This window comes from Entelurus aequoreus, linkage group LG03 (assembly GCF_033978785.1).
Source record: "Entelurus aequoreus isolate RoL-2023_Sb linkage group LG03, RoL_Eaeq_v1.1, whole genome shotgun sequence".
NCBI classification, from domain to species: domain Eukaryota; kingdom Metazoa; phylum Chordata; class Actinopteri; order Syngnathiformes; family Syngnathidae; genus Entelurus; species Entelurus aequoreus.
This window is the reverse complement of record NC_084733.1, coordinates 20060866-20078924: the sequence shown is the minus strand read 5'-3', so window position 1 is coordinate 20078924 and position 18059 is coordinate 20060866. Positions and strand designations below refer to the sequence as shown.

The 18059-nt window shown below is 34.0% G+C and overlaps 1 protein-coding gene across 6 annotated transcripts in view; it reads left to right on the top strand.

The window, feature by feature from the left end:
- meis2a (Meis homeobox 2a) overlaps window positions 1-17184 on the top strand; it is a 273596-nt gene extending 256412 nt beyond the window's left edge. For 4 of the 6 annotated variants that reach the window (XM_062041436.1, XM_062041434.1, XM_062041437.1 and 1 more), the window contains exon 13: window positions 16038-16186. Coding sequence is in view for 2 of the 6 variants with exons in the window: in XM_062041439.1 (XP_061897423.1) it covers window positions 16038-16351 (314 nt within the window). In the remaining 4 variants the exon portion in view is untranslated. Of the gene's footprint in view, window positions 1-16037 lie in introns of all 6 variants that reach the window. The other 2 variants (XM_062041439.1, XM_062041438.1) reach the window with 1 other exon arrangement.
- The last annotated feature ends 875 nt before the right edge of the window (window positions 17185-18059 follow it).

The window sequence follows — 18059 nt, the reverse complement described above, 5'->3', positions numbered from 1 at the left end:
CATTTTAGCCAAAGGGGGCGCATTTCAATTTCTTACACACACTTGTTATTTCATATGTTGACCATAGGAGGAACACTTTTAAAACCAACACAGTCAATTTGAGAAATCCCTCGTTTTTGGGACCACCCTAATTTTGATAGATTTCACCACCAGGGCTGCAAATGAGACATTCTCTATTAGATGCAATGCTTTTCCGTATTGGGACCATGATTTATGTCCTAACTTGTTCACCGCTCCTCATATGGAAGGTACTTTTCCTTGTTGATGTCTCAAGAAGGGTAGAAATACAAGAACACACACACACACACACACACACACACACACACACACACACACACACACACACACACACACACACACACACACACACGCTCTTCTGTTCGTCCCAGGACGGAGGAGAAGAAGACGGGACTTGTGGCGCCACACAACAAGAGGACGGACGGCCATTTATTTATCACAACAGCGCCATCACTCAAGGATGCAAATGTTGGACATTTAAGGAAAAAATAACATCTCCCGGGAAATGGGGCTAGTTGGGATGGGGCTTGGGGAAGGGTGGGCGACGGGACGGGGGGGGTGGGGGGTGGGCGCGTCGGGAATTAAACAGGCTCCAGTGAAGCGATAAAGAAGGAGAAGTGAAACTGTCCTCCGAGTGACATAAATCTGTCCAGGGAAGGATTGATGCCCAAATTATCTTATATGCAAAGATGGGAACGCTGCAGTACATTACGCCCCCCCCCCCCCCCCCCCCCCCTCGGCCCCCAGAACAAGATATACGGGGGCCTGGGGGTGGCATGGCTGATACTTCACAAGGGGCGGGGGGTTGTTTTGAGCCGGGGTGTGTTTTGATTATTTTTTACTGGATGGTGACAATTTGAGGGGGGGGGTATTGAGACAAGACATTGAGATAAATTTATCTAGCTGTTAGCATAGCTGCTAAAGGACCCCACACACACACACACACACAGCTAAATGGAGGCGGCCTGATTAAGGTGGCCCGTCAAGGACCCCCGCTTCCCACCGCAGTGCTGACATTTGGAAGAAAAAAAACCCCGCAGCCCCGAAAGGGCGAGCGTGGTTCCTGGAGGATATTTTATTTGAACATCTAAACTGTGCTGTGCAATGAGCCTCACTATAATAGCACTTACCTTGATTAAAAGAAGCCTTTATATGGAAATGGACCGCCGGATTCTTCCGACGGGTCAAAGACGCCATTCCGGCCGACAGAGACCGTTTCACCCCCCCCCCTGCGCTCCTCTCCGTCTTCTCGTCTTCTCGCCACCCGGGTAACTCCGGAAGCAATGTTCCCTAAAACAGCCGCGCGGCGACGACATTCGCTCAGGTTGGCTAAGTCTTAATACGGGCGCTCGTATAATTTTGAGGCGATTAAATTACGTCGGGCACTTTACGCTTCATGACCAATTACATTAATAGCTTAATACAGAGGAATATTATTCTCCCCTGATTTGATTACGCAGACGCACAATATGGCGGCTTTGCTACTTAATTACGGCCGGCCATTGAGCGGGAGCACTGTGCCATAACAGGAGCCAACAGGCGTGCGTTTAGGGGGGGGGGGGGGGGGGGGGGGGGTATAGGGGGGCGTGGAGTGTGTCCTCACACGCTTCTAACTAGAGATGTCCGATAATATCATATCATAAGTGTCATATAAAATGCTGGCTTTTATCACAATATTGCCAATTTTTTTGTTGTTCTTGTAAAATAGTGACTTTTTGAGTCAAATGATGACTTTTGTCATAATTTTGCCTGGTAAAATTCAGATTATTTTTTGTAATATTGCCAAAATTTTAAAGTTTTCTTTTAAAATTGTGACTTTTGTGGAGTAAAATTACGACTCTTCTCATAAAATTGCCAACATTTTAAGCTTTTCTTGTAAAATAGTGACATTTTTTGAGTAAAATTATGACCTTTGCCTGGTAAAATTCTGATTATTTTTTATAATATTGCCAAAATTTTAAAGTTTTCTCTTAAAATTGTGACTTTTGTGGAGTAAAATTACGACTCTTCCATTAAAATTGCCAACATTTTAAGCTTTCTTGTAAAATAGTGACATTTTTTGAGTAAAATTATGACCTTTGCCTGGTAAAATTCTGATTATTTTTATAATATTGGCAAAATTTTAAAGTTTTCTTATAAAATTGTGACTTTTGTGGAGTAAAATTACGACTCTTCTCATAAAATTGCCAACATTTTAAGGTTTTCTTGTAAAATACTGAATTTTTTATGAGTAAAATTATGACTTTTGTCCGATTATTTTTAAATTATTGCCAACATTTTTTAAGTTTTCTTATAAAATTGTGACTTTTGTGGAGTAAAATTACGACTATTTTCATAAAATTGCCATCATTTTAAGCTTTTCTTGTAAAATTGTGACTGTTATTGAGTAAAATTCCAACTTTTATCATAATATTGCACAAATGTTCAGTTTTTCTTGTAAAATGTTGACTTGCGTTGAGTAAAATGACAACTTTTATTATAATACTGCCAAAATTCTAAGTTTTTCTTGTGAAACTGTCACATTTTTCTTGTGAAATTCCAACTAATTTTTCACAACAAGATTTGTTTATATTTGCATAGTATGTATATATTATTAATGTTGTAAATACTAGAGATGTCCGATAATATCATATCATAATTGTCATATAAAAATCTGGCTTTTATCACAATATTGCCAATTTGTTTGTTGTTCTTGTAAAATAGTGACTTTTTGAGTCAAATGATGACTTTTGTCATAATTTTGCCTGGTAAAATTCAGATTATTTTTTGTAATATTGCCAAAATTTAAAAGTTTTCTTTTAAAATTGTGACTTTTGTGGAGTAAAATTACGACTCTTCTCATACAATTGCCAACATTTTAAGCTTTCTTGTAAAATAGTGACATTTTTTGAGTAAAATTATGACCTTTGCCTGGTAAAATTCTGATTATTTTTATAATATTGCCAAAATTTAAAAGTTTTCTCATAAAATTGTGACTTTTGTGGAGTAAAATTACGACTCTTCTCATAAAATTGCCAACATTTTAAGATTTTCTTGTAAAATACTGAATTTTTTATGAGTAAAATTATGACTTTTGTCCGATTATTTTTATAATATTGCCAACATTTTTTAAGTTTTCTTATAAAATTGTGACTTTTGTCGAGTAAAATTACGACTCTTTTCATAAAATTGCCAACATTTTAAGCTTTTCTTGTAAAATTGCCACTGTTATTGAGTAAAATTCCAACTTTTATCATAATATTGCACAAATGTTCAGTTTTTCTTGTAAAATGTTGACTTGCGTTGAGTAAAATGACAACTTTTATTATAATACTGCCAAAATTCTAAGTTTTTCTTGTGAAACTGTCACATTTTTCTTGTGAAATTCCAACTAATTTTTCACAACAAGATTTGTTTATATTTGCATAGTATGTATATATTATTAATGTTGTAAATACTAGAGATGTCCGATAATATCATATCATAATTGTCATATAAAAATCTGGCTTTTATCACAATATTGCCAATTTTTTTGTTGTTCTTGTAAAATAGTGACTTTTTGAGTCAAATGATGACTTTTGTCATAATTTTGCCTGGTAAAATTCAGATTATTTTTTGTAATATTGCCAAAATTTAAAAGTTTTCTTTTAAAATTGTGACTTTTGTGGAGTAAAATTACGACTCTTCTCATACAATTGCCAACATTTTAAGCTTTCTTGTAAAATAGTGACATTTTTTGAGTAAAATTATGACCTTTGCCTGGTAAAATTCTGATTATTTTTATAATATTGCCAAAATTTAAAAGTTTTCTCATAAAATTGTGACTTTTGTGGAGTAAAATTACGACTCTTCTCATAAAATTGCCAACATTTTAAGATTTTCTTGTAAAATACTGAATTTTTTAGGAGTAAAATTATGACTTTTGTCCGATTATTTTTATAATATTGCCAACATTTTTTAAGTTTTCTTATAAAATTGTGACTTTTGTCGAGTAAAATTACGACTCTTTTCATAAAATTGCCAACATTTTAAGCTTTTCTTGTAAAATTGCCACTGTTATTGAGTAAAATTCCAACTTTTATCATAATATTGCACAAATGTTCAGTTTTTCTTGTAAAATGTTGACTTGCGTTGAGTAAAATGACAACTTTTATTATAATACTGCCAAAATTCTAAGTTTTTCTTGTGAAACTGTCACATTTTTCTTGTGAAATTCCAACTAATTTTTCACAACAAGATTTTTTTATATTTGCATAGTATGTATATATTATTAATGTTGTAAATACTAGAGATGTCCGATGATATCATATCATAAATGTCATATAAAAAGCTGGCTTTTATCACAATATTGCCAATTTTTTTGTTGTTCTTGTAAAATAGTGACTTTTTGAGTCAAATGATGACTTTTGTCATAATTTTGCCTGGTAAAATTCAGATTATTTTTTGCAATATTGCCACAATTTAAAAGATTTCTTATAAAATTGTGACTTTTGTGGAGTAAAATTACGACTCTTCTCATAAAATTGCCAACATTTTAAGCTTTTCTTGTAAAATAGTGAAATTTTTTGAGTAAAATTATGACATTTGCCTGGTAAAATTCAGATTATTTTTTATAATATTGCCAAAATTTAAAAGTTTTCTCATAAAATTGTGACTTTTGTGGAGTAAAATTACGACTCTTCTCATAAAATTGCCAACATTTTAAGCTTTTCTTGTAAAGTAGTGACATTTTTTGAGTAAAATTATGACATTTGCCTGGTAAAATTCAGATTATTTTTTATAATATTGCCAAAATTTAAAAGTTTTCTTATAAAATTTTGACTTTTGTGGAGTAAAATTAAGACTCTTCTCATAAAATTGCCAACATTTTAAGGTTTTCTTGTAAAATACTGAATTTTTTATGAGTAAAATTATGACTTTTTGTCCGATTATTTTTATAATATTGCCAACATTTTTTAAGTCTTCTTATAAAATTGTGACTTTTGTGGAGTAAAATTACGACTCTTTTCATAAAATTGCCAACATTTTAAGCTTTTCTTGTAAAATTGCGACTGTTATTGAGTAAAATTCCAACTTTTATCATAATATTGCACAAATGTTCAATTTTTCTTGTAAAATGTTGACTTGCGTTGAGTAAAATGACAACTTTTATTATAATACTGCCAAAATTCTAAGTTTTTCTTGTGAAACTGTCACCTTTTTCTTGTGAAATTCCAACTCATTTTTCACAACAAGATTTTTTTATATTTGCATAGTATGTATATATTATTAATGTTGTAAATACTAGAGATGTCCGATGATATCATATCATAAATGTCATATAAAAAGCTGGCTTTTATCACAATATTGCCAATTTTTTTGTTGTTCTTGTAAAATAGTGACTTTTTGAGTCAAATGATGACTTTTGTCATAATTTTGCCTGGTAAAATTCAGATTATTTTTTGTAATATTGCCACAATTTAAAAGATTTCTTATAAAATTGTGACTTTTGTGGAGTAAAATTACGACTCTTCTCATAAAATTGCCAACATTTTAAGCTTTTCTTGTAAAATAGTGACATTTTTTGAGTAAAATTATGACATTTGCCTGGTAAAATTCAGATTATTTTTTATAATATTGCCAAAATTTTTAAGTTTTCTCATAAAATTGTGACTTTTCTGGAGTAAAATTACGACTCTTCTCATAAAATTGCCAACATTTTAAGCTTTTCTTGTAAAATAGTGACATTTTTTGAGTAAAATTATGACCTTTGCCTGGTAAAATTCAGATTATTTTTATAATATTGCCAAAATTTAAAAGTTATCTTATAAAATTGTGACTTTTGTGGATTAAAATTACAAATCTTCTCATAAAATTGCCAACATTTTAAGGTTTTCTTGTAAAATACTGAATTTTTTATGAGTAAAATTATGACTTTTTGTCCGATTATTTTTATAATATTGCCAACATTTTTTAAGTTTTCTTATAAAATTGTGACTTTTGTGGAGTAAAATTACGACTCTTTTCATAAAATTGCCAACATTTTAAGCTTTTCTTGTAAAATTGCGACTGTTTTTGAGTAAAATTCCAACTTTTATCATAATATTGCACTAATGTTCCATTGTTCTTGTAAAATGTTGACTTGCGTTGAGTAAAATGACAACTTTTATTATAATACTGCCAAAATTCCAAGTTTTTCTTGTGAAACTGTCACCTTTTTCTTGTGAAATTCCAACTCATTTTTCACAACAAGATTTTTTTATATTTGCATAGTATGTATATATTATTAATGTTGTAAATACAAGAGATGTCCGATAATATCATATCATAAATGTCATATAAAGTGCTGGCTTTTATCACAATATTGCCAATTTTTTTGTTGTTCTTGTAAAATAGTGATTTTTTGAGTCAAATGATGACTTTTGTCATAATTTTGCCTGGTAAAATTCAGATTATTTTTTGTAATATTGCCCAAATTTAAAAGTTTTCTTTTAAAATTGTGACTTTTGTGGAGTAAAATTACGACTCTTCTCATACAATTGCCAACATTTTAAGCTTTCTTGTAAAATAGTGACATTTTTTGAGTAAAATTATGACCTTTGCCTGGTAAAATTTAGATTATTTTTATAATATTGGCAAAATTGAAAAGTTTTCTTATAAAATTGTGACTTTTGTGGAGTAAAATTACGACTCTTCTCATAAAATTGCCAACATTTTAAGGTTTTCTTGTAAAATACTGAATTTTTTATGAGTAAAATTATGACTTTTGTCCGATTATTTTTATAATATTGCCAACATTTTTTAAGTCTTCTTATAAAATTGTGACTTTTGTGGAGTAAAATTACGACTCTTTTCATAAAATTGCCAACATTTTAAGCTTTTCTTGTAAAATTGCGACTGTTATTGAGTAAAATTCCAACTTTTATCATAATATTGCACAAATGTTCCATTTTTCTTGTAAAATGTTGACTTGCGTTGAGTAAAATGACAACTTTTATTATAATACTGCCAAAATTCTAAGTTTTTCTTGTGAAACTGTCACCTTTTTCTTGTGAAATTCCAACTCATTTTTCACAACGAGATTTTTTTATGTTTGCATAGTATGTATATATTATTAATGTTGTAAATACAAGAGATGTCCGATAATATCATATCATAAATGTCATATAAAATGCTGGCTTTTATCACAATATTGCCAATTTTTTTGTTGTTCTTGTAAAATAGTGACTTTTTGAGTCAAATGATGACTTTTGTCATAATTTTGCCTGGTAAAATTCAGATTATTTTTTGTAATATTGCCAAAATTTTAAAGTTTTCTTTTAAAATTGTGACTTTTGTGGAGTAAAATTACGACTCTTCTCATAAAATTGCCAACATTTTAAGCTTTTCTTGTAAAATAGTGACATTTTTTGAGTAAAATTATGACCTTTGCCTGGTAAAATTCTGATTATTTTTATAATATTGCCAAAATTTTAAAGTTTTCTCTTAAAATTGTGACTTTTGTGGAGTAAAATTACGACTCTTCCATTAAAATTGCCAACATTTTAAGCTTTCTTGTAAAATAGTGACATTTTTTGAGTAAAATTATGACCTTTGCCTGGTAAAATTCTGATTATTTTTATAATATTGGCAAAATTTAAAAGTTTTCTTATAAAATTGTGACTTTTGTGGAGTAAAATTACGACTCTTCTCATAAAATTGCCAACATTTTTAGGTTTTCTTGTAAAATAGTGAATTTTTTATGAGTAAAATTATGACTTTTGTCCGATTATTTTTAAATTATTGCCAACATTTTTTAAGTTTTCTTATAAAATTGTGACTTTTGTGGAGTAAAATTACGACTATTTTCATAAAATTGCCAACATTTTAAGCTTTTCTTGTAAAATTGCGACTGTTATTGAGTAAAATTCCAACTTTTATCATAATATTGCACAAATGTTCAGTTTTTCTTGTAAAATGTTGACTTGCGTTGAGTAAAATGACAACTTTTATTATAATACTGCCAAAATTCTAAGTTTTTCTTGTGAAACTGTCACCTTTTTCTTGTGAAATTCCAACTCATTTTTCACAACAAGATTTGTTTATATTTGCATAGTATGTATATATTATTAATGTTGTAAATACAAGAGATGTCCGATAATATCATATCATAAATGTAATATAAAAAGCTGGCTTTTATCACAATATTGCCAATTTTTTTGTTGTTCTTGTAAAATAGTGACTTTTTGAGTCAAATGATGACTTTTGTCATAATTTTGCCTGGTAACATTCAGATTATTTTTTGTAATATTGCCACAATTTAAAAGATTTCTTATAAAATTGTGACTTTTGTGGAGTAAAATTACGACTCTTCTCATAAAATTGCCAACATTTTAAGCTTTTCTTGTAAAATAGTGACATTTTTTGAGTAAAATTATGACATTTGCCTGGTAAAATTCAGATTATTTTTTATAATATTGCCAAAATTTTAAAGTTTTCTCATAAAATTGTGACTTTTGTGGAGTAAAATTACGACTCTTCTCATAAAATTGCTAACATTTTAAGCTTTTCTTGTAAAGTAGTGAAATTTTTTGAGTAAAATTATGACATTTGCCTGGTAAAATTCAGATTATTTTTTATAATATTGCCAAAATTTAAAAGTTTTCTTATAAAATTGTGACTTTTGTGGAGTAAAATTACGACTCTTCTCATAAAATTGCCAACATTTTAAGCTTTTCTTGTAAAATAGTGACATTTTTTGAGTAAAATTATGACCTTTGCCTGGTAAAATTCAGATTATTTTTTATAATATTGCCAAAATTTAAAAGTTTTCTTATAAAATTTTGACTTTTGTGGAGTAAAATTAAGACTCTTCTCATAAAATTGCCAACATTTTATGGTTTTCTTGAAAAATACTGAATTTTTTATGAGTAAAATTATGACTTTTTGTCCGATTATTTTTATAATATTGCCAACATTTTTTAAGTTTTCTTATAAAATTGTGACTTTTGTGGAGTAAAATTACGACTCTTTTCATAAAATTGCCAACATTTTAAGGTTTTCTTGTAAAATTGCGACTGTTATTGAGAAAAATTCCAACTTTTATCATAATATTTCACAAATGTTCAATTTTTCTTGTAAAATGTTGACTTGCGTTGAGTAAAATGACAACTTTTATTATAATACTGCCAAAATTCAAAGTTTTTCTTGTGAAACTGTCACCTTTTTCTTGTGAAATTCCAACTCATTTTTCACAACAAGATTTTTGTATATTTGCATAGTATGTATATATTACTAATGTTGTAAATACTAGAGATGTCCGATAATATCATATCATAAATGTCATATAAAAAGCTGGTTTTTATCACAATATTGCCAATTTTTTTGTTGTTCTTGTAAAATAGTGACTTTTTGAGTCAAATGATAACTTTTGTTATAATTTCACCTGGTAAAATTCAGATTATTTTTTGTAATATTGCCACAATTTAAAAGATTTCTTATAAAATTGTGACTTTTGTGGAGTAAAATTACGACTCTTCTCATAAAATTGCCAACATTTTAAGCTTTTCTTGTAAAATAGTGACATTTTTTGAGTAAAATTATGACCTTTGCCTGGTAAAATTCAGATTATTTTTTATAATATTGCCAAAATTTAAAAGCTTTCTTATAAAATTGTGACTTTTGTGGAGTAAAATTACGACTCTTCTCATAAAATTGCCGACATTTTAAGCTTTTCTTGTAAAATACAGATTTTTTTTGAGTAAAATTATGACTTTTTTCCGATTATTTTTATAATATTGCCAACATTTTTAAGTTTTTCTTATAAAATTGTGACTTTTGTCGAGTAAAATTACGACTCTTTTCATCAAATTGCCAACATTTTAAGATTTTCTTGTAAAATTGCCACTGTTATTGAGTAAAATTCCAACTTTTATCATAATATTGCACAAATGTTAAATTTTTTCTTGTAAAATGTTGTGTTTTTTTAATTATCAGTATCATTTTTTAAATTGTTTTTATTTTTTATTAAATCAACATAAAAAACACAAGATACACTTACAATTAATGAACCAACCCAAAAAATCTCCCTCCCCCATTTACACTCATTCATACTCATTCACACAAAAGGGTTGTTTCTTTCGGTTATTAATATTCTGGTTCCTACATTATATATCAATATATATTAATACAGTCTGCAAGGGATACAGTCCGTAAGCGCACATGATTGTGCGTGCTGCTGGTCCACTAATAGTATTAACCTTTAACAGTTAATTTTACTCATTTTCATTAATTACTAGTTTCTATGTAACTCTTTTTATATTGTTTTACTTTCTTTTTTATTCAAGAATTTTTTTTAAATTTATTTATCTTATTTTATTTTATACATTTTTTTAAAAAGGACCTTATCTTCACCATACCTGGTTGTCCAAATTAGGCATAATAATGTGTTAATTCCACGACTGTATATATCGGTATCGGTAATTAAGAGTTGGACAATATCGTAATATCGGATATCTGCAAAAAAGCCATTGTCGGACATCCCTACTTGTAACACTGGCGTTCATAAAGGAGGTGGTCTCTTCTTAATAACGGAATGGCCGCGGTGTCTTCCAAAGAGAGGAGATTACCGGTTTACAGTGTCAAAAAACATCTGCTGGCTCTTTTAACAGGAGCTGCTTCAGGTTATGGGGAGGGGGGGGGGGGGGGTGATTTATTTATTTTATGACCCCGGTAGTGAGGTTTTAAGGGACCCGCTCTCACAAATATGTGCATTTCCAATGATGTGACATGCAAGTGGGGAGTATTGGAAAATAGCCCAGCCTCTCAGCCAATGAGACCGGTCATTAATCTCGGGGCCCGCGCTGTCCCCCCAAAGCACCCGACTCCACCTTCCCTCGCCGCTCTGTCCTCCTCCTTCCCCTCACAAGGGCCCTCCAGTGTCATTTCTTAATTGCGGTGTACGAAGGTGCAGGAATGCGGAGAGCGAGCATGCTTAGTGACCTGGCAGCAACCTCTCCCCTCCTATTACAGCGTCTAATCCCCCAGGGGTTCACATTACAAAGCGGGCCAGCGCCCCCAAGACCTAAGCCCAGATCCAGGCCCCCCCTTAGCTCCGGTGGGACCCCACTACCACCACTACTGTACCCACACCACTTTCCTCAGGCCTGTAGAGCAGTCCCCCGACCTTGAGGACCGAGAAATCGCCCCCTTTTTCTACCAACTTCTCACCCTTGAAAAACTCCTTTTTCCATCGACGACAACCATGAAAACGACAAGCTAAAGCTAGTGGTTAGAGTGTCCGCCCTGAGATCGGTAGGTAGTGAGTTCAAACCCCCGGCCGAGTCATACCAAAGACTATAAAAATGGGACCCATTACCTCCCTGCTTGGCACTCAGCTTCAAGGGTTGGAATTGGGGGTTGAATCATCAAAAATGACTCCCGGGCGTGGCACCGCTGCTGCCCACTGCTCCCCTCACCTCCCAGGGGGTGATCAAGGGTGATGGGTCAAATGCAGAGGACAAATTTCACCACACCTAGTGTGTGTGTGTGACAATCATTGGTACTTTAACTTAACTTCAACTTTAACTAAAGCTTCCATCGGGGTACACCACCCAATTACCGCAATTTCCTGGCGAGAGAGCCCACCGACATTTAAGCTACACCCACCAAATTTTCGAAAAAAATCAATATTTTACATAGATTAGCCGCACCGAACTATAATTTTCAGATTCATACGTTGTGAAATGAGTTACTTCCACAGAAAGATTTTGTCAATATTTAAAGTTAAAGTTAAAGTACCAATGATTGTCACACACACACTAGGTGTGGTGAAATTTGTCCTCTGCATTTGACCCATCCCCTTGATCACCCCCTGGGAGGTGAGGGGAGCAGTGGGCAGCAGCGTAGCCGCGCCCGGGAATCATTTTTGGTGATTTAACCCCCAATTCCAACCCTTGATGCTGAGTGCCAAGCAGGGAGGTAATGGGTCCCATTTTTATAGTCTTTGGTATGACCCGGCCGGGGTTTGAACTCACAACCTACCGATCTCAGGGCGGACACTCTAACCACTATTTACATACTTTAATTTCCAAACGGTGCCTGTCACACGGCAGTAAAACGGCAGATCAAACAAAGCAGAAGTCATGGTCATGGACCCACTAGCTGCAGAAGCTAGCTCCCCAATCAGCTAAACAGACTCAGTAACTCCATGGAGACATCTGGGTGGATTTACTGAGGAACTTGTGAAACTGAAACAATAGAGAAAGAATGGCATTGCCATTGTAAACTCCTTTTTCCACGACAGTCAACGACCACCGTGAACACAACAAGCGAAAGCTTCTATCGGGGTACACAACCAATTACCGCAATTTCCTGGCGAGAGAGCACACCGGCATTTAAGATGCACCCACCAAATTTTCGAAAAAAATAAATATTTTACATAAATTAGCCGCACCAAACTATAATTTGCAGATTTATACGTTGTGAAATGAGTTAATTCCACAGAGAGATTTTGTCAATATTTATTTACATACCTTACTTTCCAAACGGTGCCTGTCACACAGCAGTAAAACGGCAGATCAAACAAAACAGAAGTCATGGTCATGGACCCACTAGCTTCAGAAGCTAGCGCTCCAATCAGCTAAACAGACTCAGTAACTCCACGGTGACATCTTGGTGGATTTACTGAAGAACTTGTGAAACTGGAACAATACAAAAATAATGTGTTGAAGGTGGAATGGTTTGCATCGGTTGAAAAATCTGCAAATGGTTTGAAAAATGACCAATTCATTTTAAATGGGGAAAAATGTCCCGGAAAACCTGAAATCCTGGGAAATCTGAGAATTTTGGGGAATTTGTCGAGGGAAAGCCCGCGATTCCCAAATATTTGATTTGATTTGATATATTTTTATTTCAAATATGCAAAAAAAACAAGAGCAAGTCTGATCCAATACAGTGCTATAGCCTTAACAGCCATTATAACAAAATACAAATAATGGAGAATAAAAAAACGAAAAAAAATAAACAAAATGAGCAATGGACATTCTTTTTTTATTTTTATTTTGATTTTATTTAGATTTTTTTACATATTTGAAAAGGAGTGAGAAGAAGTTTACACTTATTTAATCCCACCCCTTTTACAGAATAAACTGAACAGTTTGAAAATTAGAACAGTTGCACGAAGAAAAATTCCTAGTTTGTGAACCGGTTCTCAAACAATGGCAATAAAAAATATTCCGATTCTGATTCCGATTAAATCGGATGAAAAATGTGGAAGGTAGAGTGCGGCAAAATCTGGCTAAGAAGAAGAAGTATGAAGAAAACCATACGTGTGAAAGCTTTGGAGCATTCACACAATAACCTTGCAAACACAAACATGACAGCACAACAAACAAAACAAAGAGCAACTTCCTGTAAGCAAGCGGAAACGTCTCTGACCTTCTTTTGGGAGGATTCGCTGTCAATACATACCTTATTTTTCGGAGTATAAGTCGCTCCGGAGTATAAGTCGCTTCGGCCGAAAATGCATAATAAAGAAGGGAAAAACCATATATAAGTCGCACTGGAGTATAAGTCGCATTTTTGGGGGAAATGTATTTGATAAAACCCAACACCAAGAATAAACATTTGAAAGGCAATTTAAAATAAATAAAGAATAGTGAACAACAGGCTGAATAAGTGTACGTTATATGAGGCATAAATAACCAACTGAGAACGTGCCTGGTATGTTAACATAACATATTATGGTAAGAGTCATTCAAATGGATATTTCACTACTCCCAGCTTGTAACCTGCAGTATATGATTTCCTTTTCGGTGCCATTTTTGTTCAGCCCTTCTCAGTTTTTAGAAGTGACCGCCAATGTTGAAATGATCCATTTCCATAGGTACGGAAGTAGTAGCAGGTAGCATCTTTTTTTCCACAATGCACTTCTGCAATGACCCGCCACCGCCAAATTTTTATTGGCTGACGTGTGTGTGTGACGATTGCTGATATACGCCTAGACTCTTACGTGAATGAGATGAATGATATTATTTGATATTTTACGGTAATGTGTTAATAATTTCACACATAAATCGCTCCAGAGTATAAATCGCACCCCCGGCCAAAATATGAAAAAAAACTGCGATTTATAATCCGAAAAATACGGTACTTTTTTTTTTTTTTTACAAACCCCGTTTCCATATGAGTTGGGAAATTGTGTTAGATGTAAATATAAACGGAATACAATGATTTGCAAATCATTTTCAACCCATATTCAGTTGAATATGCTACAAAGACAACATATTTGATGTTCTAACTGATAAACTTTTTTTTTTTTTGGCAAATAATCATTAACTTTAGAATTTGATGCCAGAAACACGTGACAAAGAAGTTGGGAAAGGTGGCAATAAATACTGATAAAGTTGAGGAATGCTCAACAAACACTTATTTGGAACATCCCACAGGTGAACAGGCACATTGGGAACAGGTGGGTGCCATGATTGGGTATAAAAGTAGATTCCATGAAATGCTCAGTCATACACAAACAAGGATGGGGCGAGGGTCACCACTTTGTCAACAAATGCGTGAGCAAATTGTTGAACAGTTTAAGAAAAACCTTTCTCAACCAGCTATTGCAAGGAATTTAGGGATTTCACCATCTACGGTCCGTAATATCATCAAAGGGTTCAGAGAATCTGGAGAAATCACTGCACGTAAGCAGCTAAGCCCGTGACCTTCGATCCCTCAGGCTGTACTGCATCAACAAGCGACATCAGTGTGTAAAGGATATCACCACATGGGCTCAGGAACACTTCAGAAACCCACTGTCAGTAACTACAGTTGGTCGCTACATCTGTAAGTGCAAGTTAAAACTCTCCTATGCAAGGCGAAAACCGTTGATCAACAACACCCAGAATCGCCGTCGGCTTCACTGGGCCTGAGCTCATCTAAGATGGACTGATGCAAAGTGGAAAAGTGTTCTGTGGTCTGACGAGTCCACATTTCAAATTGTTTTTGGAAACTGTGGACGTCGTGTCCTCCGGACCAAAGAGGAAAAGAACCATCCGGATTGTTCTAGGCGCAAAGTTGAAAAGCCAGCATCTGTGATGGTATGGGGGTGTATTAGTGCCCAAGACATGGGTAACTTACACATCTGTGAAGGCACCATTAATGCTGAAAGGTACATACAGGTTTTGGAGCAACATATGTTGCCATCCAAGCAAAGTTATCATGGACGCCCCTGCTTATTTCAGCAAGACAATGCCAAGCCACGTGTTACATCAACGTGGCTTCATAGTAAAAGAGTGCGGGTACTAGACTGGCCTGCCTGTAGTCCAGACCTGTCTCCCATTGAAAATGTGTGGCGCATTATGAAGCCTAAAATACCACAACGGAGACCCCCGGACTGTTGAACAACTTAAGCTGTACATCAAGCAAGAATGGGAAAGAATTCCACCTGAGAAGCTTCAAAAAAGTGTCTCCTCAGTTCCCAAACGTTTACTGAGTGTTGTTAAAAGGAAAGGCCATGTAACACAGTGGTGAACATGCCCTTTCCCAACTACTTTGGCACGTGTTGCAGCCATGAAATTCTAAGTTAATTATTATTTGCAAAAAAAAAAAAATTATGAGTTTGAACATCAAATATCTTGTCTTTGTAGTGCATTCAACTGAATATGGGTTGAAAAGGATTCGCAAATCATTGTATTCCGTTTATATTTACATCTAACACAATTTCCCAACTCATATGGAAACGGGGTTTGTACATGAAATGTTAGATTCATAATGACTTAGTACTTCCTGCAATGGCTGCTGGGAAAAGTGGGTAACAAATGTAGTCACGTGGTCAAAAACGGGATTGTGCTTTAGATGATGGAAGATGTCGCAGGACTGGCGTGTGAGAGCGTGCGGCGGTCCTTGAATGCAGCAGGAAGGCCACGCGACCCGCATCAATATGGCGGCTGACCGCAAGGCTGGCGGGCATCGTAAAGCCTTTAAATAGCGCCCTGTAATAACCTCGCTCTTTTAGCCTGAAAGAGCTTCAGTGTTGTAAAAGCAAAATGAAATAAATAAATAAAAAATGTGCGTCTTCTTCCCGTCAGGTGTGCCGGGCATGCCGGGCGACTACGTACCTCAGAGCGGTCCTATGGGCGTGAGCATGGCCCCCTCTACTTACAGCGACCCCCGTCAGATGACCTCCTACCCCGGCCAGCTGCGACCTGGACCCCCTCCTCCTCTTCACACGCACCACCCCCACCACCACCACCACCACCATCACCACCACCATCACGCCATGCTGATGCACGGAGGACCCTCGTCCCACCCGGGGATGGCCGTATCTGCGCAGCAGAGACCCCCCTTGCTCACGCCCATGGACCCCACCACTGGAGGAGCGGGCCTGGACATCCACGCCTGAAGGGAGCGACCGCTTTTATGTAAAGATGAAAAAAAAAAAAAAGGAAAAAAAAAAAAAAAAGACTAATGTTGACTATTTTTCAACAGGAACTTAAGAATTCCAGACAAACTGTGACGACTCTTTTTTTTTTTTTTTTTTTTTTTTTTTTCTAACTTTGTTTTGTTACACTTTGATCCCATCCGAGGACCAAACTGACACCTTGTAAAGTCTTGGGCTTTTTTTTTTTTTTTTTTTTGTGGCTACACCAGAGGACGCAAAACTGTAAAAAAAAAAAAAAAAATGTCAAAACGTTTCCGGAAAAAGTGGACAAAACACGCACTCTTGGCGCTTTGAAACGTTTCAAAAAAAAAAAAAAAAAAAAAAAGAAAATCACTCTGGAAGACTTTAAAAAGAAACTGAAAAAACTCCAAGAGTTATAACTACTGTAGTATAAAAAAAATAGAATAAATAAGTTAAAACTTTGGATTTTTTTTTTTTTTTTTTATGTTTTCTGAGCTAGTTTTTAGGATTTTCTCTCTCCTGGAGGAGCAGCACAGCACTATTAAGAAACAACAGAAGAAGATGGAACATCTCAAAAAAATAAAATAAAATAAATAAAAAAAACACCACATGGCCATCAGGTCCTGCTCCACCCCTGAAGAGCAGGGCATGATGGGAGACTAGATGACACCGGATCTCTCCTGAGGAACTGAAAAGGCTCATGAATGAATGTTGCCCCGTTTTAAATTGCCCAAGCACTGGATTGTGTTGGTTTCTTACTTTTTTTTTTTTTCTTTTTCTTTTTTTTTTTTAAAGCCAGGACTCTTTTGCTGAAGAGCCAGTGAAGAAGGAAGCTCCACAGTGGGTGTAAAAGAAAAAAAAAAAAGTGACATCCCACTTTGCTTCTTTTTTGTATCTGCAGATCAACACTCTGGGACTACATGTTGATCCTGCAGCGCTGAAGAGAAGCTCTTAATGCAGCAAAAAGCTAAAGAAAAAACAAACACTTAAATTATGAACTCAATGCTTTTTTGGGGGGCCGGGGAGGGGGGAAGAAGAAAAACAAAAAGCTGAGAGAATATTGTAACAAACTTCGTACAGAGTTCAGTCTATTAATTGTTTCATGTTAGATATTCTATGTGTTTACCTCAATTGAAAAAAAAAAGAATGTTTTTTTTTGCTAGTTTCAGATCTGCTGTGGCATTGATATTGTATATGTCCATGAATTCCTTCCTCCTGCTTTGATTTTTTTTGTTTTTGTTTTGTTTTATTTGGCCCCTCCTCTCAGCACGTGTTCCTCACTAGAAGATGAGATCTCCCTTAAAAGCTTTGTCAAAAAAAACAAAAACAAAAACAAAACAAAAAAAAAATACATTAAAAATACTTGTATGAGGACTGTGACGTATTGTTTTAAAAAGGTGTTCAGTCACAAATGCTGTAATAAATATTTCATTTTTGGATTTTTGGGGTAGATGTTTGCCTGATTAACTTGTCTTTTTACCACAGTTTGTATTATTGTAGTAGTTTTACACAAATGTGCACCATTTAATATATATATATATATATATATATATATATATATATATATATATATATATATATATATATATATATATATATATATATATATATATATATACTGTATATATCTATAAATATATATATATATATATATATATATATATATATATATATATATATATATATATATATACTGTATATATCTATA